Source organism: Panicum hallii, chromosome 1, assembly GCF_002211085.1.
Source record: "Panicum hallii strain FIL2 chromosome 1, PHallii_v3.1, whole genome shotgun sequence".
Classification (NCBI taxonomy): Eukaryota; Viridiplantae; Streptophyta; class Magnoliopsida; order Poales; family Poaceae; genus Panicum; species Panicum hallii.
This window is the reverse complement of record NC_038042.1, coordinates 47,399,960-47,424,079: the sequence shown is the minus strand read 5'-3', so window position 1 is coordinate 47,424,079 and position 24,120 is coordinate 47,399,960. Positions and strand designations below refer to the sequence as shown.

The following is a 24,120-nucleotide window of genomic DNA, read 5'->3' as shown; positions in this document are numbered from 1 at the left end:
ATCATGGCCATCATCGAGAGCCAATGATTGTACAACTCCGTATCACTTCCGCAAATACGTACTACGAGCAGGAGTGAAAAAAGAATTGCACAGTGACAAGGCAGGCTAGCGTGGCCGCGGGTATATAACCCACCCGCCCGCCTGCGCTGCCCACACTTGTCACGCCCAGCGAAGCGCACCCCACTGACGCAGGCACGCACACAAACAAACGCGCAGGCAGGCACAGGCACCCGCACAAGAAACAAACGGCGCCTCCTCTTCTCCAGGCGGGGCAGAGGCGAAAGCGGAGGAGCGGGAGCTGAAGCGGTTACCCCTCCTCCTCCGACTCCGTCAACTGGTGAGCTCACCTCCTCCTCCGTCTCAGTCTCCTCCCCACCGCGCCTCCGATCTCGCCCTCTCTCTCTCCGGCCACCGGTTCCGTCAGTCTGGGCGGCTCGGCTGAGGGCGTCGTCCTCCCCGCGCCGCCGGATAGCTGCCGCTGAGGTTTTCTTGCGGAATTGCGCCAGACTTTTCGTTTCGGCGTTTCTTTTCCGCGATGCGGATCGACTGATCCTGCTGTGTCGTCTTGTTCCTGCGTGTTTTCTTTTTGGGGTGTGGGGAGATGCGGAGACGTTTGGATTGAGTGCACCGCGTCTGTTGGCGTTGGGTGCCTTTGCGTTTTCAACTCTGTTCCTCCTTGTGCTGCGATGTCTCTTGCTAGGATCTGTACTTTGATCCCCCTCTAGTGAAATCTGTTTTTTTTACTTGGTAGGCATGGTTACTTTGTTACTGATAATCTGCTGTCATACTAGTGGCGGCTCTTAATTATTGCAATGCCTTCTAATCCAGTTAAAATAAGAGCACGGCTTTGATGGACTCGAGACGTGCTCCCCGAGTGACGGCTTCTATATTCCTAGTTATCCCACTTTTGTTGTTCTGAATATATTAAAAAATCTGGGCCGAACGGAAAGGAAGAGCTAGTGGTATTAGCTCTTGCTTCTTATCCTGTGAGGCTGTGACTCTGTGGATTCATCGATTTCTTTATGCAGCAATTTGTTCAGATGCAAACGGTTTGAGTTAGGAAGATTAATAACGGGAATCTTGGAGATTCTTCTCAGGAAGGGGAGACGATGCAGTTGTCAGATAACCAGAGGAATTTTCTAAGTTTTCATTAGCCCTGATGCCCCGGTTGACCATACTGGCCATAAGTACATAGTAGTAGCACTTCGTTACAAACAATTGTTGTTTTACATACACCATCATGCTCTGGATCTCAAGCTTCAAATATAGTCAACCCTGCTTTATCCGTTGCGAGATCTTGAACTGCCTGCTACCTGCATAATTGAACTTCTCCTTTCCTCCAGTCACTGGCTGAAGGGCCTCTGGTATCTCACTGACACTGCATCCATCTGAATTTCTGAACCTTCCAACTCTGTTTCACGATCATTTCCAGGCATCACACAGGCGAAGCGATCAATGGGTGGTTTCGTCGATCCTTTCATCCCAGCACCGGCTTGGCCTCAGGACCTCGTGTTCACCGGCTCATCTTGGTCAGACAGCGCTTCTGCCCCCCTTGCAGATTCTGCAGGGACATACATCGGAGCGTCACCAGATCAAGACACAGAGTTCCACCTCCAGAATGGTTCCTCGCCGGTGCTCTTGAACAGAAGCGCAAAAGAGATGTTGTCGCCTGTGGAGCTGCACGAGCAGTTCCTGCAAGCGCAGCTGCAAGACGACGCGACGCAGGGCCTCAACTTCGAAATGGACGGCGCTCTGATGGCCAGCACGCTGGGCTCGGTCCTGAGCACGTCCTGTGCCATATCGCTTGCCGACAGTGCACCGGTGGTGTGCAGCTCCAACGACAGCAGCGGGAGCGAGCAGTCTGGCCTGCCACAGTTCATCCTGGGAGAACAGCCTGTGCCAGTGCCAGCTGCGTGGGCGTCAACGTTCACTCAGATTTCTTCGTTGGTTGGGGAAGAAACATCACAGGGTTTCGGCTTCCGTGCGCTTAGCAACGGTGATCTTCTGCGTGAGGCCTGCGCTGCAGATGCCAAGAAGTATCCGCAGCTAGGCAATGTGCCATCTGTACCGCTGCAGCTACATGTGGGTGACCAGAAGCATTAACATTGAAATTTCGGCTTAATTATATCATGTTCTTATATGATATGGTGATTTTTCGCTTTGTATGCTTGCAGAATGATGCTGAGTTCAACACTGGAAAGATGCTCTCTTTTGCTCCTGGTTCTAGGCAGCAAAATACAAACTTTGAGGATCTGCAGATCAGTCAAAAGGTCAAGAGTGCGATGCCAGCTTTCTTGTTTGTCTTTTTTCTCGGACATGTTTCATTTGTAATAGAAGCATAACGCATTAGACTATTAGTTAATAGTACCATCTAGAGGCATCAAAATAAAGATGCACAGTAAGCTGACGGCGTTGGCACAGGCTGAAAGTGTACGATGACGTGTTTGTTTACCTAACCTGATTGCGACATTGCAGGAATTCAGTGGTCTGCATCACCTGAACCTCTCCTCGCTGGTTCCTTGGCAGCTTGCATCGTTTAATGCTACAGGAGTAACACATAATCCCAAACAGGTTTCTGTTCTCCTAGTCTCTGTATATTGCTACTTGTACTTTTGGTAGCCAAAGTTTATTTGAACTGATCAGATGAACAACGTTTCTCCATGTACAGTCCAATGAAGCCAGCGGCGGCAAGAATGGGCTGAACGCAGCGCCGCTCATGGCGCGATCAGAAGTGCCGAATGGCAGTGGGATTGCTGGGAATGGAGCTCCGAAGCCGCGCATCAGAGCTCGCCGAGGCCAGGCCACTGATCCACATAGCATTGCGGAGAGGGTGAGCTTATTCATAATTTATTTTTCTTTGGTCTGAATTTCATCAGTTCATCAAGAACATGAGGTTTGAACGTACTGTGGTTATGTTCGTTGCAGCTCCGAAGGGAGAAGATCTCTGACAGGATGAAGAATTTACAGGAGCTCGTTCCAAACTCCAACAGGGTACTCGATTGCCAAACTAATTCCTGTCCAAACAGAAATTTGTCTGCGCACCTGTTTCTGAACCTGCGTTTCTGCCGTGCAGACTGACAAGGCATCCATGCTCGACGAAATCATCGACTACGTCAAATTTCTCCAGTTGCAAGTCAAGGTTTGCTCACCACCGCCATCTCCTGTTCCATGCTGTATGCATTACCATTACTTGTTTTCTGATCTCATCGATGTGATTGAAGGTTCTTAGCATGAGCAGGCTGGGCGCGACGGAAGCCGTCGTCCCGCTCCTGACAGAGTCTCAGACCGAGGTAAAATCATGCGAGTCTGAATCCAGAGTCCATCGTGCTTTTTAGACCATTGCTTGTTGTGACGTGTACTGGCAACGCAGAGCTCCTCCGGGGGTTTCCTCCTGTCCCCGAGATCAGGCAGGCAGCAAGCGGGCGAGGGCGGCCTGCTCGGGCAGCCCGAGCTCCGGGACGGCGCGGCGTTCGAGCAGGAAGTGGTGCAGCTGATGGAGAACAACATGACGACGGCGATGCAGTACCTGCAGAGCAAGGGCCTGTGCCTCATGCCGATCGCGCTAGCGTCGGCGATCTCGGACCAGAAGGGGACGTCCTCGGCGGCCGTCCGGCCGGCGAACAGTGCCGCCGCGGACGAGGGCGGCGCCGGCGGAGACGAACGCGACGCGACGGAGATGCTGCGCGGGCTGAACGCGTTCGGCGGCGCGAGGGAGATGAGGTCCAGAGCCTAGGGCACCGGCGGCTGCAGCCTCCGAGCAGTCAAGCCATCCTGAGCTTTAGATGCCTGACAGCTTGTGCAGTGTTCTACCGGTTCTTTTTGCGACTTAGCCTGGAGCGTGAACATTGCTTACATGTGCTCTCTTTTTTTTCCGTCATCACAAGAACATATGATTAATTATCCTCCCTAATTTGAATTATCTCTAGCAGTCGGCGCATCTCTGATTCGATTGTGACTTGCTTTGCAGCGCATCAAACAAATCAACTTAACTTTGTTGAGCATGTCCTTTTCATGAAGGATAACAACACAAATCTTAGAGAAATAAAAGCAATTAGGATTCCAGATATAACAGAAGCATTTTAGGAGTATCTTTGATTGGGCTGCCTAACATTTCACTGTTTCGGTTATTTCAATTGGTTTGGAGATGGAGCCGCAGAATTCTAGCAAATGGAGGTTATTACTCGGCTTCATCAAGTTTGAATCGTCAATGGGTTGAATGGTTCATCATCAACCGAAAGGACCAGCTCCTCCCTAGTCCTTCCTGGAGAGCAGGCGCGCGCGGAGCTCGGCCGCGTCGACGTCGGCGAAGCGGTCCTCGGGGGCCCAGCACCCCGTCTGCGGGTCCCTCATCCAGAACACCTCCCTGGACGCCGCCGCCGAGTTACTAACACCCGCCGACGCCGAGCCCCTCGCCGCCATTGCCGCCGCGCGCTGGTGCACCTCCGCTCCGGCCGCCGCCGCGGCGTAGCCCCTCCGGCTGCGAACGCACAGGGAAGCCAAGAAAAGCGAAGAGCGTCAGCTAAAACAGAGACGCGGAAACGAACATGGAACTCCGGCGGGATCGGAAGCCGGCGGGGCACCTGAGCGAGAGCAGCGTGGCGACGGGAGCGCGCGGCATTGCTCTCTGTCCCCTGTTCCCTCGGAATCACCGGTGACGGGAACGAAAGAGCGGCGACGGCGTGCTCTGCTCTGCTCGGCGTCCGGCGCGGTGCCAAGCGTGGTTATATAGGAGGCGGCGCGGGTTCAGGGGTTTCGGGCGGGGCGGCGCTAGGGTTTTTCCTCGGGCCGGCTGCCGCCGCCAGCCGTGGCGCCACCGCGCAGCTGACAGCTGGGCCTGGGTCGCGTTCGATTCGAGCAGCCCAGCTGGGGCTCTCAAAAGGCGCGCCGCGGCGGGTGCGGGCAAAGGCGCGGCGCGGGTCGACTCCAGTTCAGACGTGCGGTTGTTCAACAAGCAGCGGCTATTCTCGGCTTGCCATTGGAACGCCGTCAAATTAGCGCCGAAACCCCGAGCGGCAACCGGACAAGTGAGCAAAAGGGTGAAACTTGAAAAGGGTCGAGAATGCTCCAAATGGAACGGTACTAATGTACTTACATGTAGAACGGAGTAATAGGTAGAGGTACGGATCAGGCCAAACCGATACGCAATAGTAACCGTGAAAGAAATATACGTGGTACGATAATGTGTATAATGTATCTAAGTAAGTTTTGATACACTACGAGTACTATATTTCACTTACGTCCATAGATAGTCGATGGATTTACAATCTGTATTGCAAAAGGGGAATAAATCCGGTGGCATTTTCGCCTTTTAATGTTTGTAATATCTGGTTCTTTTCAGATAACTACTTTGCATACATAATAAAATAGAACAGTGAAGCACAATATTTAACATATTAGAAAAAAATTCATCCGAGCTTGATCTATGGTGATAATTAACTCTATCATGTATAAGTTAGTCGTAGCCTTGTGAGTTATAAGCATTAGGATACCCCATGATATATTAGGCCCTTGCAGTTAGAGCAAAGTGAGAATCATTCCTTGTTGAATTTTTAAAAGAACCGTGACTTATTATAAACACGTTATAGAAATACATTATTAGAATCATCAACCCAACATAAACTAAATTTGTCAAATCTGCTAAATATTTTTGAAGGCAAAACGTGCTCTTGTAGGCATAAAATTAGTCAATGAGTAGACGTCATATGCGTGTACCATGAAAAATCTAAATAAATTGAATTGCAACTCGAATATGATAGTGAAAACAATATGTAACCTATAGACAGAAGACTACCGATCCTAAACAAAAAGAAAGAGAAACAGAAAAAGAAAGAGTGAAGAGCTGGGGTGGCATAGCCCATTAATCAGGCCATGTTGGAGCTCTTCCGCCCATCACCACCTTAAATTAAAGCCTTGCAAAGCCCATCATGTATAACAAAGCCCGGCCCATAATAAAATAGTCTCCAAATCAACCCAATATTGCTACGGCCAATTGCTTGGAGTGAGGTAGTTGCTCCTACTGCGAGAAGGAATTTTTTTTTTCGGTTCGGAAATCCGCTCAACTCTCGACTCGGCGAGGTGTCGATCCTCCGACTACTCCTCCGCCGGCGACGCGCGAGCTCCTCCCTTCGCCCGCAGCAGGGGACGGGACCCGCGAAGAGGTAGCGGAGCAGAGCAGAGTCGCCGGCCATGGACACGATGCGCGGCGCGCTGGAGCGGGCCAAGATGCTGGTGGGCATGGAGGTCGACGAGGAGTCCGGGTTGCCACCCCCCGAGGAGCAGTCCTTCTTCGACGACATCAACCGCAGCTGCACCCTCAACACCACCCAGGCAAGCACGCACGCATGGATCCCCTCAGCTTATCCCCTCTCTCGCGCCTCTTGGATCCGGGGGGGCGGGCGGCGAGCCGTGTCGCTGCGCAGATCTAGCCGCGGATCTCGCTAGGCGGCTGCTTTTCTCCGCGGGGATCGGCGAGGAGTCGCGGTAAAATCGCTCGAGCAATGTGGTCCCGCTGTCTAACCATGACTCGCTGACCTCTTGTGCGCAGAGGCTCTACGGTTTCGCGATTTGCTTGGCTGCCGGTCTGACGTGCACCTTCTTGGTGAGTTCGCCTGCCCTCGCTGCCTTTTGGTCCCAGTTCGGGACAGCAATATTGTTTCTGATCAGTTCTAGCTGAAATTGGTATTGTTCCATGAAGTGATTGGAAGCACTCTTACGGTTGTTAATAAGTCAGGCAACTAATTGAAGCTCTACACTGTCCCTAAGCTCTTCTCTCTGTTTTTTTTTTCAAAAAAGAAGTTCTAAGCGTGTGTTCGTTTCCTACCCTCTAAATTTTAGACCCATCACATCAAAGAAAATCTTATTATTTAGAAGTATTAAATAAAGGCTAATTACAAAACTTTTTGCACAGATGGATGCTAATTCGCGAGACAAATTTAATCAGCCTAATTAATCCATAATTTGCCACAGTGATGCTACAGTAATCATCCGCTAATCATATACCTCATTAGATTCGTCTCGCGAATTAGCCCTGGGGTTCTGCAATTAGTTTTATAATTAGACTTTATTTAATACTTCTAAATAACAAGATTCTCTTTGATGTGACCCCTCTAAATTTTAGATCCCAGGAAACGAACACACCCTAAGTCTCCTCATATGATCATGCTTTTCCTTCAAATAATATGTGGATATTAACTCAATTATCAATATGGTGTTAATATTCGAGGCAGCATACAACAGCTAGCATAGCAGTCCCAGGATATAGCCATCATGATAATCTAGCATTCAAATAATAAAGGGAAAGCACAATGCAATATTTGTTTCTCTCTCATGATTGCACTTGTATTCATATATTTATACCTACCTATCCTGTTATAATTACCTTATATTTTCCCACATTCAAACCCTTATGGATTATTTGACAATTTTCATGTCTATTGTTCCAGTCAATGATTGTTTTCTTCAATCCGGTGAAATTTGGGGTAACATTCACCCTTGGCAACTTGATGGCCCTTGGAAGGTCTGTTTCACTAGCTGCCAAAGTTCTGCTTAACATATATTTGTTTCTGCTTCAGATCTTGGTTTTGCAGTAAATTGAGTCAACGCACAAACTGTTTAGAACTAAAACAAGTATGAGTAGCATAATCTAATTATGTGGAAATTAGGCGATGCCATTCCCTTCTAGTCAGTGTAGATACTTGATCAGCTGGGAGAACCCTCCTGGCATGTGGATCGACCTTAAAGTCAGCAGAGCTTTTTATATTGGTCTGGAGGTGGTTTTAGGGGGAAGCAGGTGACAATGATCACATATAACACTAACTGAGCTGGGACCTAACCGTTTTGCCTCGGATACCAGAAATACCAGCATAGGTTTAGTTTGAAAACTGACATTGAACTGTTCATATTACACCTGGGTGTAAAATTAGTGTATCCCTTCACTCTTCATATCTGTATCAAGATACTGTCTCTATTTATTTATTTATCTATATCTCAATGTTTTTTTTTGTCATGTCAACTAATGGAGGGATCATTTGTTTGGCAGTACAGCATTTCTTATAGGCCCAAAAAGGCAGTTTGATATGATGCTTGATTCAGTGCGAATATATGCCACTGCTATATACATTGCAAGCATCATAATTGCTCTATTCTGTGCTCTCTATGTAAGTAAAATGATCTAAGGCCTGGCATTAATGTCATCTTTTATAAATTTTATGTCTATGCAAATTCTACAATCAAGTAGAGTCAATTACACTTTTTTTCCACTAAACAGGTTCACAGCAAGCTGTTGACTCTACTGGCCATCATTTTGGAATTTGGTGCCCTTGTTTGGTAAGTTTAGTTATCCTTCAGTGAGTGATTTTTTTTACCTTGCATGATGTCTGCAAAGCATTTCTTCTACTTAATCTTAAACTTGTTGCCACCTTAAGCCTATTTGTAAGTAACATTCCCAGCCAGACACCACTGTTTCTAAGTAACATTCCCAGCCAGACGCCACTATTTCTAAGTAACATTCCCAGCCAGACACCACCTGACGAGGTATCATAGTGTATATATATCCACCATATGAGCAAACGAAACTTGTATTCTGCTTTAAAATTGTTTTTTCACATGTCACATGTACAAGAGTCCATCTCAGAAAAGTTAGTGTTACATGGGCATGGGTACTGATCGACAAAACTGAAGTTTAAATTGGTGCGCCTGCAGGTACAGCCTTAGCTACATACCTTTCGCAAGGTCAATCGTGTCGAAAGTGATGACATCCTGCTTCGACACTGATTTCTAGAGCAACGATCGTCGCCTGCCTGAGTCTCAGCAGACATCGGTCGGTAATCTAGTGTGTACTTCTGACAAGATGAGGAGGGAGTCACCTCACCCCTCCAGCAGGCTCTTGTAATCACTGTGAATCGAGTTCGTGTGCGTTTGGTCACGCTAGACTAGAAGATTGTGCTAATACCCTTTGATGCACTTGCACGTGCAATCTAGGCTTCAGTGATTCAGTCTGTTTGGGCCTTCCTTCCATCCGTGCAGTGCTCGGAGCATTCACTGTGGATTTATAGAACAAAACATTGTTGTATCGTTTGCTGAGCAATTGCTGTAAAAAGTTTCATCACAGAACACCGGTGGTACGATGATACGCTTGATGTGCACACCGCCGTTGATTCTGGAGCCTTTTGTTACATACTTGCATCCAGATTCCCCGGTCAAGGTGAGTAATAGTAAAACCGTCCCGCTGCCAATGTAGCTAGGCTGATCCGCGCGCCGCCCCAGCCGGTCCGCCTGAGTGCCTGACCCACCGCCGCTCCTCCCCGATGAAATCGCCGCTGCCCCGACGAAAATCACCGCCGCCACGGTGGCGAAAACCAGCATCATCGATGCCGTGGAGGAAATGTTTCTGCAACTTGGTAGGCCGTGGAGAGAATGTGATTCCTTGTGGTCATCTGCGCTGCTGAAACAATGGCGATCTGGTGTCCCACTCCCACTTTGCAGTCCATCACCATGCTGATTTTGGGTGTGTACATCGTTGGTGCGATCTTCCATTGTATTTCTGATATTAATTTTTTAACACACGACGTGTGTGTTTCTATTGATATAGTAGAACAATATAAGATCATGTTCCTGGAAGGCTATAATCAAATAAAAAACAAACTAAATAAAAAATAACTAAGAGGAACCTCTGAGATTGGATTAGGTCATCAACATACGCCGAACTCAACACACCTCATGCATTCAGGTTGGTCGGATGGAGGTAACGACACCACTGGACACTCCACAACCTTGCTGCTCGTGTACCAACAGCAGCACTGTCGCCTAATCATAAGATTTTCAAAGGATAACCCATTGTCATTGCCAGCGCCGTTGTTAACAACGATGTCCTGCGCCGAGCCAGCCACTGCCAACGATGTCCTGCGCCGAGCCAGCCACTGCCATGCAGGGTTAGCCGCTGTGGTCCGCTGCAAGCCATGTAGCTGCCATGCCATCGGATCCGCTTACGTCTCCTCACGAAGTTGACCTACACCGACTAACACCCGCAAAGCGAGGCTAGCCGTCGTAGATCGCTGCAAGCCATCGAGCTGACACAAGAACAACTGCCTTTGGACATCAACTTCCAACCGCGTGCACCGAGCTCATGATGTATACTGCGGCACCAAGCAACCTAGACACGCCGTCGAGGAAAGCAAAATGCCACATGGGGCCTCTAACAGCCATCGAAGGTTCACCTCGCACCGAAGCAGCCACCACTCTGCGGGACCGCCCAACGTCTCAACACACAGGTCTCTTTGGCAAAGCAAATCTGCCGGCCACCTCCTACCACGCCAGTCTCATACCAACTTCGTGGTCACCACTGGCGCACGGTCCCTCCTAACCGACGCCCTCAAATGCCAAGCAGAAGTCTTGCCCTCTAAACACTGCACCAACATCCACCTTTTGGCTGCTAACACCCATCATGGTCACCCCCTCTCCCCCAATCTTCAACTAGGTCTCCATCCACTCCACCGCAAGGCCCAAATTCACCATGGCAAGAGCTTAGCATCGACCCAGCCGCCGCTATGCGTGACCGATCGCCGCCAAGCAAAACATAGAAACACATAATGCGCCGCCCACAGCCGTCAACACCAAGCAGCAACAAGGTCGCCAGGAGGACAGGGAGGTAGAATGGAAACTCCAAAGACGACGCCTTCAAGAAGGATGCGACGCTACATGCGCCGTCGCCGCCCGCCCAAGCTTTGGTACGGTTTTCACATAGAGTTTCTGGTGCAAAAGCGAGGAGAGTGCCAAAACAACGTCTCCAACAGGAATTGCGGCGCTCAAGATGCTGCCATTGTCAGCCGGATGCACCGAGCAGAGCGTTCGCCCAACACCCCTTGCCTGCAGCTGCCACAAGCTTCTCCGCCGGCCATGGCTACCAACAATAAGGACTCGCTATCCTGCCAGCACCCCCGCCACCACCATACCACTGCCCCTTCCTCGCACGCAGTCTGCATAGTCTCCTCTCTGCACTGGGCCGCCGCTGCAGTGCCTCTCCATACGCCTTGCCGGGCCTCCCATGCCGCCTCCACCCGCACCGTCGCGTCACCTCGTCGGGCGTGACGCAGCTCCGCGCCGGCCGACGACTTTGCTGCCCCAGGTCACCTCCACCGCGGCCGCATCCACCGTGGTCGCCTCCACTTCCACGCACGCCCGCCTCGAGGCGTCGCAACCTCGTCGTCCACGCCCGCGCGCTCGCGGCGCCTCCGCGCCCATGCCCGGCTCCCGCTCGTCGGCGACCACGTGATGGACCCCGCCCCTCGCTAGGGAGCAGCCTGTTGCCGCTCCTGTCGGTAGATTTAGCCGCGAGGGCACCGGATCCGCGCTCGCCGGCGCCGAATCCGGCCACCAACGCCGGCGCCGCTACGGGCCGCCTGCTTCGACGGCCGAGGCGGCGGCGCTCGCTTGGGCGCGAGGGAGAAGCGGGCCGCCCCGCCGCCACCGTCCTTTCGAGCCGCACAGACTTCCGGCGGCCGGCTCGAGCGGCGGCGCGGCGAAGGGAAGGGAGGAGGAAGGGGCGGCGGCGGCGTTTCGCCCGCCCGAGTCGCCCACGCGGGAGCGGCGCGGCGGGAAGAAAGGAGACTTTGGTTTCTGTTCTGTGTATTTCTGGCATTGGAGCGACATGCATTATGCTCTTCTATTGAGATGGAATTTCCAATTCTGAAAATCTTCAGAAAATCTTCAGGTGCTGTACATTACTCCAGAATATGTAACACTCCCTTGTGAACACTGGAACATAGCAGCTCCTCAATATGGAAGGGATTCTCTAAACAGCACCCACCATACCAGTGTAAAACTAGTACTTCCTTGTATTGGCACGCATCTTTTCTGACAGTCTCTGAACGGCAAACAAATTAAGACACTGAACCTGCTCTGCTACGCTCTTCTTAATCCTGCTGCAAATTACGCGAGGCGTGAGAGCGGCCGGGGGCTCGACCCTGAGATGGCGACGCACGCGCCACGCGGACACAGGGAATGGTGATCTGGCGTCTCCTGTCCGAATCGGAACCTGTTCGAACTGAATAACGAACTGACACTTCAATCCTAATGAACGTTCGAATTAAAGCCCGGTTGGTTTGTTAGCCGTGTGTCACCGCTAATCACGCGTAGGATTGCGTGCATCGTATGCAACGAGTCTCGTCGAGTCCAATACCAATACCACTACCACTTCGGAGCAGGCCCCCCGCTCGTGGATCGATCGATAAATATGCATGGCCGCTTGCCGTCGTGCCAGATCATCCAGTCCTCTTCCACCCATCTTCCTCTCTTAGGGTTTCAGAGCTCCGGCTCGCCGCCAAGAGCGAGCTCGCTTGTTTCTTGCGCGGCGAACCATGTGCACTACCCTTCCACCCTTCGTCGTCCTTCCCGGCCTCGCCGGCGCCGACGCGAGGACGACGATGGCCACTCACGTGGAGGCCGCTCCCGCCGGGTACGGCTACTACGGCGACGGGGACGACGCCGCCGACATCGACGCGTTGCTCCGCGACATCCACGCCGCCGTCGTGCGCCCACGCACCCCCGCCGACCCGCCCATGGAGTTTCTTGCGCGCACTCGGCGACACTACAATCACTACGACGGCGACCTGGACGCCGTCCTCCGCCGCGGCATCCGGAGCGTTCGCGTTCCGGTTCCGGGCGCGGGCTTCGCTTCTGTCCCCACGGACGCTCATCGTGACGCCGCCCTGACGACGCCCGTGGCGGTGCTTGGAGAGCCGCGCAGCTACGGCGACGATGCCTTCGCGGGTGATGACCCGGTCGCCACCGTCCATACGACGACGTCGCCCCCCAAGAAGCAGCCGCAGTCGCAGCGGTGCGAGTACGACGCCGGCATCGACGCCGCGCTCCGTGACGCTGATGTACAACTTCTCCGGCTACTACAACCTCGCCCCGGGCACGCTCCACCGCGCGGTCTCCTACGTCGACCGCTTCCTGTCGGCGAGCGTGACCGCCGGCGGCTGCGCCGGCGTCAATCTGGTCCTCGTCGGCGCCGTGGCCGTGTTCACCGCGGCCAAGTACGAGGACAGGAGCACCACCCTGGCGCTCCGTGCCGACGACGTCGCCAGGCACGTCGGATGCGCCGCGTGCGACGTCGTCGCCGCGGAAAGCGCCCTGTTCGCCGCGCTGGGGTACCGCCTGAGCGGCCCCACGGCCTACACCTTCGTCGACCACTTCACCAGGCACGGCCAGGAGGAAGACGGCTCGCTGCTGATGCTGAGGACCCTGGCGCACCACCTCGCCGACCTGGCGCTGCTGGACTGCCGGTGCGGCGCGCGCTTCCTGCCGTCCGCCGTGGCGGCGTCCGCAATCGCCCTGGCGAGGATGGCCATGGGCGGCTCCGCGCCGTCGTGGAGCGAGGAGGAGGTCAAGGTGACGGGGTACGAGCTGGAGGACCTGGCCGGGTGCATGGCCATGATCTACGATATTCACAAGCACCCGGAGGCGTGGCCGGGATGCTACCACATGATGGATGACTGCAAACTCATCTACGCGCTGCCTCCTCTGGTGATCTGATCAACATGCAAGGACACCAAGGAACGCTGCTGCAAGCTAGATTTGCTGTAGCGCCTAGCTAGAAAACAGGAATTGAAGCAGTTTATGTGTCGATTTTTGCAATATTATCTGTATGTAGTATATAGGTACATCAACGGGATGATGGATGATTGGAATTCATTTTGAACTGTTGTTTTGAATTATCTGTGACACTTTCCAAGTAAATTCGTTGTGTTGTGTGATATGTTTTACCAAACTGGCAATTAATTTGTAGGTTGAAGATGCTTAGGTGTGACTGTTTGTTGCTAAACGTTTTGCGGAGTTGTAGCCTCTGTTGTTCCTTCTTTTCGATGACAAACACCGCTAGTGCATGGCTACAACCAAATAGGAATAGCACTAAAAGTAATTGCGTGTGCGTAACTAGGATGGACTTCAATAGGTGAGGCACCCTACACAAAATCACCATTCCATGTCCTGTATTTAAGGTAACATGTTTGGTTGGAGAGCGAATAAAATAGAATGGTTCCATCTCTAGTTTTAGGGATGGAGTGGCTCCATCTCTATATTTGGTTCCGTTAACACCTAACTGTAAGGCCCACCAGCTAGTCCCACGATCCTTTCCTTCCTATCTCTACTTTTCCATGGCTTCTTGCCGCGCCGCCCGGCTCCTCTGCTCGGGAGGCCGCCACCCGCCCCCTCCCCTCCCAGGTAAGGATGTGCGCCCCGTCCCGCTTCACAGCCATGAAAGCAACTTCCGATCAATCCAAACCACGCAAAAAGCTAAGAAAAAGAAATTACGCGGCCACCAATAAAAAAATCACAGGTAAATCCGGCTAGCAGATCGTGATTCCGGCCAGGAGCAGCTCATGTATCTCGTCGCCTACAACTCTGTGAATCCGGCCAGGTCGGCGCCTCCGTCTCTCCAGGTACGCACCTCCACAGCTCCGCCTTGCGTCGGCTTCCGGCCACTCAAGTCCGCAGCTTCTCCGTGCGTGCTTGCACCGGTGCACGAGAGGGGAGATGGCGTCGACACCGTCCAAGTGGGACGAGCTCGTCCCAGAATCTCAGCGAATATTCTTTTTAAGGAATCGCTCGGTTCCGCCGCTCCTCAACCAAACAGATGTAGGACCAAATACTACCTAAGCTCATTTGGCATTGGCTGGCTATTAAGATGCTACTGTTGCTACACGTTCCGTTACATGTCTAATTGTCCTGTGTTTGTGGTTATAAAGATGCATCCGTTTATAGTCACATCTATAGTTACTCAGTTATTTTTTAGAAATACCGATTATATTAAAAAGAAGATGGAAGCTCAGATTGAGCAACACAACAAAAGAGAAAATAATATCTCAAACATCAAGCAACTCAACATGCAATGCACCGCACCACTCGACACATCATAAATATCAAGATGTTGCTCCAACGCTAGGCACCACTCAACCACTGTCGACCTCCGCTTGACAGTTACCTCAGCTGCTAGGTGCAAACTTGCAGATGCCATGAGCTTAGAGCACGAGCCTCAAATAGCTTCACTACCGCTGCCTCTTGGTAGATCATCGATGCCCTCCCCAACCATGTCTATACTTACTTGGTTGACCTTAAGATACATTGGTTTAGTTCTTCAGAGACGATTACATGTGCAAGTGTACATGTGAGTGTAATATATATGTTTTGCAAAAAGAAAAAAAAAGCACATGTACCGTGCCCACTAGTGTTCAAACATAAGGTGTCTTGGTTGAAAATAAAAAAAAAAACATGCGCCCAGTACACCTAGTCAGGGAGCGTCTTCCTGCACCCGTTTTCCTGCTCCCATGCATGTTCTTGGCTTCTTGTACCAGGCAGGCTACCAGCTGCTCAGAACAACCAGCTCGGAGTTGGGGACACTATCGACCAACTCGGACTCAGCCGCGTACCAGCTCGGACTCGGATCAGCGCCGGTCGCGTACATCGTATGCAACTAACCCCGGCCAGTGACCAACTCGGTTTCAGAACCAGTTGCCACCCATGCATGGGCGATATAAATAGTAGCGCCCGTCCTCTGGCTTCCATCCTCGATCGATCCACCATCCCTCCACTTCTCTCCCTCCCTGCGGCGGCGATCGGATCGCATCTGCGCCAGCACCAGGGGCTCCGATCCTCGCTCGCTTCTTGCGCGTGGCCGGCGAACAACCATGTGCTCCGTCGCTCCCTTCGTCCTTCCTGGCCTGGCCTGCGGCGCCGCGCCCGTCCTCGGCGTTCAGCCGACGACGTACGCGGGGGGCGTTCCTGCCGCCGCGTGGTGCGGGTATGGCTACGACGCCGACATCAGCGCGTTGCTCCGGGGCGCCGTCATGCTCCACGGCATCCATAGCATCCACGTTCCGGGCCGTGGCCTGATGGCTTCCTTCCCCATGGACGCTCACGACGACGCCGCGCCGACGACGCCCGTGGCGATGCTTCGAGCACCGCGCAGCTACGGCGACGATGCAGCTGAGGACGACGCGGCGGTGACCATCAAGACGCCGCCGCCCGAGATGCGGCCGCAGCAGGAGCAGTGCGGCAGCGAGTACGATGCCAGCATCGACGCCACGTTCCGGGTCATGGAGAAAGACCCCGCGGAGCGGCCCTCGCCGGACTACCTCAGCGACACGCAGGCGGGGGACATGATGATGATCGATCGCGCCACCCTCATCGAGAAGATGCACCACTTCACCAGGTACTACGACCTCGCCCCGGGCACGCTGCACCGCGCAGTCTCCTACGTCGACCGGTTCCTCTCGGCCAGGAAGATGAACGGCGGCGAGCGCCAGCTCCTCCTCCTGGGCGCCGCGGCCGTCTTCGCCGCGGCCAAGTACGAGGACAGGAAGACCACGCAGAGGATCAACGCCGACACCGTCGCCGCATATGTCCGGTGCACCCGGAGCGAGGCCCTCGACGCGGAGCGCGAGCTGGTGGCGGCGCTCGGGTACCGCCTGAGCGGGCCCACGGCCTACACGTTCGTCGACCACTTCTTGAGGCACGCGCAGGACCAGGAGGAGGAGGGCTCGGCGGCGGCGTTGGTCAGGGCCCTGGCGCACCACCTGGCCGACATGGGGCTGCTGGACTACCGGTGCGTGGCGTTGCGGCCCTCCGCCGTGGCGGCGTCGGCGATCGTGCTGGCGAGGCTGGTCCTGGGCTACTACTCGACGGCGCCGGTGGCCGGGTACGCGATCGAGGAGCTGAGCGAGTGCATGGAGGCGATCTACGACATGCACGAGAACCTGGAGGCGTGGCCAGGATGCGGCCCGATGATGGAGGACTGGGAGCTCACTACTCGCCTCAGATACTCCTTGCCTCACTACAGTGTGCTGACCCGTAGAAAGTAGAAACATGGGCAGCTGCTAAAAGGGTAGAAAGGTTTTGGTAGACCTTGGCTAGGTATAGCAGCTAACAGCATTCTGATTTGCAATGTTGGCTACATCTGGAATTTAAGGCAGTGGATTCTTGAACTCAGTTTTGTCTGTTCCGCTTCGTAATATACATCTGGATGGATTACTGGAACTCAGTCTGTTGCTGTAAATGATGGTATCTTATTACTTGCCAATTATTGTGAAATGTAATATGATCTGATTTGATCAGAAAAAGTTGACCCGATCTTTTTTGGTACAGTAAATGTTACCAAAGATGCCCCATTCTTTCGGGCTACGTACAGAATTCAGTATACGTCGTCATTTGTACAGAATCCACCACCCGCTCGAGCTCAGCATCAATTGCAAAAAAGCAAGCACGCCACGCAGGGGAAGGGGCAGTGCGAGGTGGATTTTGTGCCTGGAGAGAAACGCTAGCTGATTTGGAGACGAGATGGTTGATGCGGGCTGCCACTTGCTGCTGCTGTTGTTCGAAGAGGAGAGGTAGAGACAGAGAGCTTCTCTGCTGTTCGATCGAAGAAGAGCAGCAGGTGCTATTGCTTTGAGTTTGAGCAAAGAGAAGGGAAGAATATCGATGGAGAAGAACACGAGAGAGACTGACGAGTGAGCCCCACACGTCGTTATAAAGTAGGGCTTGATATGTTGGGACTAGCTATCGGCTTAACTCGAAGTCATGTATCACGTAAATAGCCGGAGATGCTGGATCCCGATGAGTGGTGCCGGTCGCGTTTCCTCGAGAATGTGCGTCGTATTTCTTTAAAACTTGATTTCATTCAAAGTGTTACTCATTGCAATCCAAAAAAAAACTTTCAGTTACCTCGTATGCAAGTCGTAACCAAAATCCTCCCCTACAAGCAACGGCACAAAACGTTAGGCGACTTAGTTAAAAAGAAAGAGTCGGCCAACACCATTTTGCACCTCCATGCCCCCTTATCACTTGCATTCCGTTGTTCCAAGTTTTAACATCCAGCAGCTATTACAACTCATCAGCACAATGACATTATGACAGTCTCTGTACGGCATAGATACTGAACATGCTCGGCTGCTGCAATTTGTGCAAGGCGTGAGAGCGGCCAGGCAGCGCGTGCCGGGGGCTCGAGGAACAATGGGAGCTGCACATTCTGTTTCATTTACAAGGCTAATACTTACATCGATACAATTAGGATTATATTTTACAGGTTACACTAGAGCTGTCAGAACCAAGTATCACATGCCTATGGCTCTCGACGCCGAAAGCTCAGCTTCTCCATCCACTTCGTTTCCTGCTCCATCTCCGGACGCCTGTCAAAAATTTTAGATGACTATTATACTGGCAGCCAATGGTATAGATACGGAGGTTGTGATCCAGCAACATCAAATAGTGAAGTATCCTTACTTTGATCTGGGAGAGATATTGATCCAAGGCACCATCACCGTAAAGGATCTTGGCTCCGCAGCCAGGTTGGTCCACTGATCCTACTGCATCCTCATCCACAACCACTGCATCGATCCGCTTCTCCCCAGATTTTGTATCTGGAATCTGTAAAATGGCAGCAAATCCTTTGGAAAAGAGATACAGATGCCAGTTCCGTAGAGTTATGGGTAGGGTCCATGGAAGGAGAGGCCAAAAGCATCATGCTACAAACCTCATACATGGAATCCATGAGAATATTCTCAAGGATAGTTCTTAACCCCCGAGCACCCGTATTTTTGGACATTGCCTTTTTGGCAATTATTCTAAGAGCCCCATCTGTAAAATGAAGCTTCACCTGAAATCCAATGTTGAGCCAAGCTGAGACGCAAGGAAGATATTACTTTGTGAATGTTTTCATTGCAAATATACTCACATTGTTCATGCTAAACAATTTCTTGAATTGTTTACCCAAAGCATTCTTTGGCTCCGTGAGAACCTGGAAGGATAAAGTTGCATTGGTGCTTCATGAGAGAGTGCTCAAATAATCATTGAAAGATTCACATATACATGTACTTCTCCAGATAAGGGAACACAACTACTTCAGAACATGAATCTAAGAAAAAACTACAGAGGATATAAGGGATACCTGAACAAGCTGGTCCTCATTTAAAGCAGCTAAGCTGACGAGGATAGGAAAACGTCCAATAAATTCCGGGATAAGTCCATACGCTATTAGGTCACCACTTTCAACCTGAAAATGGAGATGCATTGGAACACTTCTAGGACAGAAAGTCATCTAAGCCCAATAGGAGAGCTGTACTCACTGATTCTAACAAGGATGATGTCACTTGAGCACTTGAAACACCACCGGCCCTCATGTTTGCACGGACTGGTGCCCCAAAGCCAATAGATGAATCCTGGCGTCTTTTTTTTTTTTGGGTAAAATGTAAGCGGAAAAACACCTTAGATGAAGACCAAGAGGAAACACCAGACAGCATATTACAAAGAGGTAATGCTAGTACCTCTCAGATATAGTTTTCTCCAAGTCCACAAAAGCACCACCACATATAAAAAGAATGTCCTTCGTATCTATCTGCATGGACATGAAGACCATATAGACTGTAATTAACCATTGTTGAATTGTTAAGCAACAGATGACAAAAAAGCAAGATCAAAGAGTTACTTGGAAGTGTTATTTTTTCCCCTTAGTCCACACTTGTGGCACAAATAAACAGTTTGGCATATCTGATCTAGCATGCTTTTACAACAAAAAATGGTCTTCACCACTACTATTTCTGTTTCATATAGAAGTCTAAGTTGACCATATGCATAGAGGCATAAAATCTAAGAAAATATTCAATGAAATTGGACCATGCAAGCACAGATACCCTGCCAAGTAGGGTACAACCACCAGTGACCAGTTGGCAGCTTTCAAAATTTAGTGATTTACAGCATTAAAGCACGGTCCCAAATCAATTGAAGCAACTAACTTCTAGATAGTCTCAATGGAGTAAGAGTGAAATAACACATATTAAGACAATATACTTCAACTATGAAACAGAGAAATGTGACCATAAACAAACACATTATCACTTTGGGCTAATACAGGAGAAGGTAGGTGAAAAACATGGTTATCTTGTGGAGTAAAAGGGTAGATCGTAAATGAGCTTGCTAACTTTACCTGTATATTATCACCACGAGGATGCTTCCTTGCTCCTTTCTCAGGAACGTTGACTATCTAAGCATGTCAAAATTTCAAAAGGGAAATAATTAGTATATCTATATAGAAATAACAAAGAAATTATAAACTTTTGTTTGGCAAAAAAATTAAAACGTCCCAAAAAAAGACTAGCTGGTAGATAGCTCAAGGGTAGGATATACATATCTTATGGCTAACAGTCACAATTTGGGTCACAAACTACATTATAGGTGGGCATTCATCGATTTTCCAGGATTTGATCCTGTCATCTCAAGGATGAGGCCTTAAGGACAGTTATGATTATCAATTGCACCCCTTCATGGCAAAAAAAAAGAAAAAGAAAAAGGGCTCACAAAGATCGTTCCATTGAATTGCAACCAAGTGAACTGAGTTCCTTTCAAATGGATAATCTAGACAACCAATGTATAATTACAGAATATCTGGTATAAATCGTACACATGTCATAAACCCCAAAGACGATATCAGAAGAGAAGCTCCAGAAGAATTTTTGCTACATAAAACATACAGTAAAGGATAGCAAAGGTCCAAACCAGCTCTAGGTAGTAGGTAACAACTCAACCTCCACAACAAATTGAAATACAGATGCAGATACCATTTGACCAAGGAAATAATCCATACATACGCACTAATCTGTACTCAAAAGCCTAGAGATAAGAATTTACTCAAATTGCATGGAGAGATGTAAAATTTCGACCCAATTTGCAACTCAGTATGCTAACTATCAAGAGAGCTAAAAGGATTACTGGGAGATTAATACATATGCCTTACCGTGCCTTCCAGCATTTTCAGCAATGCCTGCTGAACACCTTCACCCGACACGTCTCTACTAATGTTAAGGCTCTCAGCCTGCATGTTGGATCACAAACTAATTAATATCCCTACCGAGAGGGAAATCCATGGCAAGGAATCAAGGATAGATATGCCATACCTTCTTTGTAATCTTATCAACTTCGTCAATGTACACCATTCCTTGCTGTGCTGCTTGCACATTAAAATCTGCGACCTAGTTTATATCAAAATAAATAATCAAAGGTCACTTCAGAAGGCATGATATCAATACAATTCACAGTTCAATGTTTTGCTGCATGTATAGTCAAAAAGCATACCGCGAGTAACTTGTACAGTATAGATTCTACATCTTCTCCTACATACCCTGCCTGCAATAAGTAGGAAAATTTAATCCTTGGTGCTGAAACCAAGCGGATAGGATGGGAAAAAGGAGCTGGCGAAGACTATGAGTGCAGGAGCAAAAAGTAAGACATGATCATTTTTTATTATTTAGTTACATGGCTCAGTAAGAGCTATTGGATATCTGAGCCTACATACACTTAACCATTTTAGCTCATACCCAACAGTTTACTAATTAAGAAATTAAGATTATGTACAGATACTCCAGCCTAAGTATAATGTGACAGATTCTGTATTATCAGTACATAGATTTATGTAGAACTCATAAATAGGCACTTCTTGTTCTTGCTAACACAGTTTACACGATATTGTTGATGGATGCCTGTAATACAGTCTACATGACGTTTGTTCTGTGCTTAAAAATTAAACATTTCTCTCTGGAGCACAAAAGGTAGCCAATACTTGCCTGGGTCAATGTTGTCGCATCAGCAATTACAAATGGTACATTCACAAAGCGAGCTAATGTCTTTGCAAGTAAAGTTTTACCTGTCAAAGAAACGAATCATCAAAACAAATTGCTGCTGAGTGCCCTTTCTTTTTACAGTATTTTAGTTGATCCAACATTGTAGAAGACAGCTGACGTAGATCTATGACAACTCCAAATGGTTGCAAATGCCTTACCTGAGCCAGTAGGTCCCATTAACAGTACATTGCTTTTCTCTAGTTCCACATTGTCGTCATCATCAGCTTCCCCATCAAAACCACCCGAATCTGCCCCAGACCTAATTTTTTTAGCTTATATACCACATAATTAGTCACTGAAAGATATGTGCAAATTCCAGTTTCTATGGTTGCGGGAATAAATATATCCTTCATTATTTTATAGAAAAGAAGTGTGGTAAAGAAAAACTGACCCCTTTTGTAAAGATTGATGGTATATCCGTTTATAGTGGTTGTAAACTGCGACAGATAACACCTGCAGGTTTAAAATGCTACATCAGACCAAGACATATTCAGAAAAGTGTTCTTGTCGAGTACCCAAAACCGAGGCAAAGCAATCAAGATTATTGTGGGAATTGGAATGAGTAAATAGAATACCTATGCGGAACTTTCAATATTCATGATTAATATATCACAATTCAAAAGTGAGAAGGAACTAAATCTAGAAAATATCCTCCACAGAAGATTAGATCAATTGACAGTTCTGACCAGGTATATGATTATTTATATTGTTTCATGGTGCTAAAACGGATCTCAGCAACCATATCAAAGTTGTTGGACAAGCTTAAGGGCCAACACAGCAGAACAGCAGTGGGCAAATGCATTTCCAATACTGTATTGCAATTTGAATTTATACCAAAGACTGTATTGCAATTCCTAAAGAACAATTTACCATTTCAACCAAAACCAACATCTCATTTATTTCCTTTTCCTCTTGCATTCCACTAACAACATGTTAAATAGTATAAAATCACAACTTAAAGCAGAATTCATATGGAGGAGCAACATACATGCGAGAACACACAGATCTTGATGAACGAGTTTCTGAAATAAAAGTATACATGGCAATGTATTTTATCTATAACATTGAAGTTCATCAGGCAGCAGTTAAATAGTAAAACACAGGCCCCTAGCTCTGAGTTCTCGTTGCACAAGACAAACATGACAACAAGTAACATGCTTAGTATTGATACAAAGCATAACAGCCAGCCTATCAGAAATATCGATTTTGACTCTTAGGCCACCTCATTCATGCTAGCAATGGCTTCATTTTGTTTCCTACCCAGAGCAATACCACAAAACTCTCACGATACAGTGATCACAGTAATAAAAATAATATTTTAAATTATACTGCTAACAAGGCTCTAGAAGAAAATCAACAATCAAATTCCACTGTAGTCTGTAAAAGTCCCTCAAGTGAAGAAGTGCATCTTGATGCTGCTTTTTGGTCAGCTGATGCAAAATAAGTGGTCCCTGATTACTCCAATTCCCAACTCTAACTATGAACAGTATAACCAAAATGCTCGGACAAAAATAAACGCCAAAATTAAATGAAACGAGTGTTTCACCTTCTTGGCTCTATCCTGCCCAATCACGTACTTGTCGAGCCCCTTACAAATCTCCTTGGGCGTGGGCAGATCCTTCCCCAAATTGGAACCGCCCCACCCCTCCTTCCCGGCTCCCTCCTCGGCACCAGCGCTCCCGCCACCTCCCCCTCCGCCGCCTCCGCCGGCGACGCGGACGACGTTAAGGTTGGGGTGGAACGGCGGGCCGGGCGGCACGTGCACGGCCACACCCCCACCGTCCCCGTCGTCGCGCGACGAGGAGCTCGCCCTGATAGCCTCCCAGAAGGAGGGGTCCCTGGCCCTCGCGGCGGGGTGGTCGAAGATGTCGGCCCGGACGCGTCCGATCTCGACGAAGGTGCCCTGGAGCGGCGCGAGGTCGTGCGGGCGGAAGAAGTAGGCGCTGCGGCAGTTGGGGCAGAGGTTGAGCGCCTGGTACCCTCCGCCGGCGCCCGCGGCCGGCGGGCCCCGGTGGGAGAAGAGGATGTCCATGTGCTTGGAGCAGCGCGGGCAGTGGGCCTCCGCGCGGATGCGCCGCGGCTCGGGCTCGTCGGTCGAGGACGACGACGAGCTGCCCCCCGAGGAGGAGGACTCCCACTTGCGCCGCTCCTGGAGGCGCCTGTGCGGCGGCGGCGGAAGAGGCGCGGCGGCGCCACCAGCGGCGCCTGCTGCTGCCGGGGAGCACTCGGCCGCGGTGAGGGTGGACGCGGCGCGCGTGGCGGCCCCGGCGAGGCGCCTCCACCGGAGGAGGCCGGACATGGTGGTGGGTGACTCGAGTGGGTGCGGATTGATTGGGAGAAGTCTAGAGAGAGAAAGGCGGGGAGGAGAGAGAAAGGGAGTGATCTACTAGCAATCTGTTTGGGGATTTTTGCGGGGTGTGGCCGTGTGGGTACTGGGTAGCGAATTTCGGGGGGTGTT

General features: G+C 50.1%; 6 protein-coding genes across 6 annotated transcripts; 4 read left to right on the top strand and 2 right to left on the bottom strand.

The window, feature by feature from the left end:
• Positions 1-168: 168 nt before the first annotated feature.
• Positions 169-3,919, top strand: LOC112879044. The gene is made up of 9 exons (XM_025943366.1): positions 169-337; positions 1,433-2,082; positions 2,175-2,270; positions 2,476-2,571; positions 2,669-2,830; positions 2,926-2,991; positions 3,074-3,139; positions 3,222-3,290; positions 3,371-3,919. The coding sequence occupies exons 2-9, from the start codon at positions 1,456-1,458 to the stop codon at positions 3,731-3,733; spliced, it is 1,545 nt and encodes a 514-aa protein (XP_025799151.1). The 5' UTR covers positions 169-337; positions 1,433-1,455; the 3' UTR covers positions 3,734-3,919.
• Positions 3,920-3,971: 52 nt separating this feature from the next.
• On the bottom strand, positions 3,972-4,752 carry LOC112879045 (protein SENESCENCE-ASSOCIATED GENE 21, mitochondrial-like). Its single transcript, XM_025943367.1, has 2 exons — positions 4,581-4,752; positions 3,972-4,477 (listed from the first exon to the last, which is right to left on the bottom strand). Exons 1-2 carry the CDS (start codon positions 4,616-4,618, stop codon positions 4,252-4,254), a joined length of 264 nt encoding a protein of 87 aa, XP_025799152.1. The 5' UTR covers positions 4,619-4,752; the 3' UTR covers positions 3,972-4,251.
• Positions 4,753-6,007: 1,255 nt separating this feature from the next.
• Positions 6,008-9,130, top strand: LOC112895490 (vesicle transport protein SFT2B). Its single transcript, XM_025963477.1, has 6 exons — positions 6,008-6,327; positions 6,545-6,598; positions 7,443-7,516; positions 8,039-8,156; positions 8,267-8,325; positions 8,701-9,130. Exons 1-6 carry the CDS (start codon positions 6,187-6,189, stop codon positions 8,777-8,779), a joined length of 525 nt encoding a protein of 174 aa, XP_025819262.1. The 5' UTR covers positions 6,008-6,186; the 3' UTR covers positions 8,780-9,130.
• Positions 9,131-12,876: 3,746 nt separating this feature from the next.
• LOC112897680 (putative cyclin-F2-1) lies at positions 12,877-13,533 on the top strand. Its single transcript, XM_025966036.1, has one exon. It carries the CDS (start codon positions 12,877-12,879, stop codon positions 13,531-13,533), a length of 657 nt encoding a protein of 218 aa, XP_025821821.1.
• Positions 13,534-15,683: 2,150 nt separating this feature from the next.
• LOC112897675 (putative cyclin-F2-1) lies at positions 15,684-16,856 on the top strand. Its single transcript, XM_025966030.1, has one exon. The coding sequence runs from the start codon at positions 15,684-15,686 to the stop codon at positions 16,854-16,856; it is 1,173 nt and encodes a 390-aa protein (XP_025821815.1).
• A 935-nt stretch (positions 16,857-17,791) lies between these two features.
• Positions 17,792-24,084, bottom strand: LOC112880329 (CLP protease regulatory subunit CLPX1, mitochondrial-like). Its single transcript, XM_025944885.1, has 15 exons — positions 23,209-24,084; positions 22,054-22,115; positions 21,821-21,921; positions 21,606-21,685; positions 21,118-21,168; positions 20,940-21,014; positions 20,780-20,857; positions 19,973-20,029; positions 19,314-19,384; positions 19,116-19,215; positions 18,938-19,042; positions 18,725-18,787; positions 18,524-18,646; positions 18,274-18,417; positions 17,792-18,179 (listed from the first exon to the last, which is right to left on the bottom strand). The coding sequence occupies exons 1-15, from the start codon at positions 23,959-23,961 to the stop codon at positions 18,105-18,107; spliced, it is 1,938 nt and encodes a 645-aa protein (XP_025800670.1). The 5' UTR covers positions 23,962-24,084; the 3' UTR covers positions 17,792-18,104.
• Between the last annotated feature and the right edge of the window lie 36 nt (positions 24,085-24,120).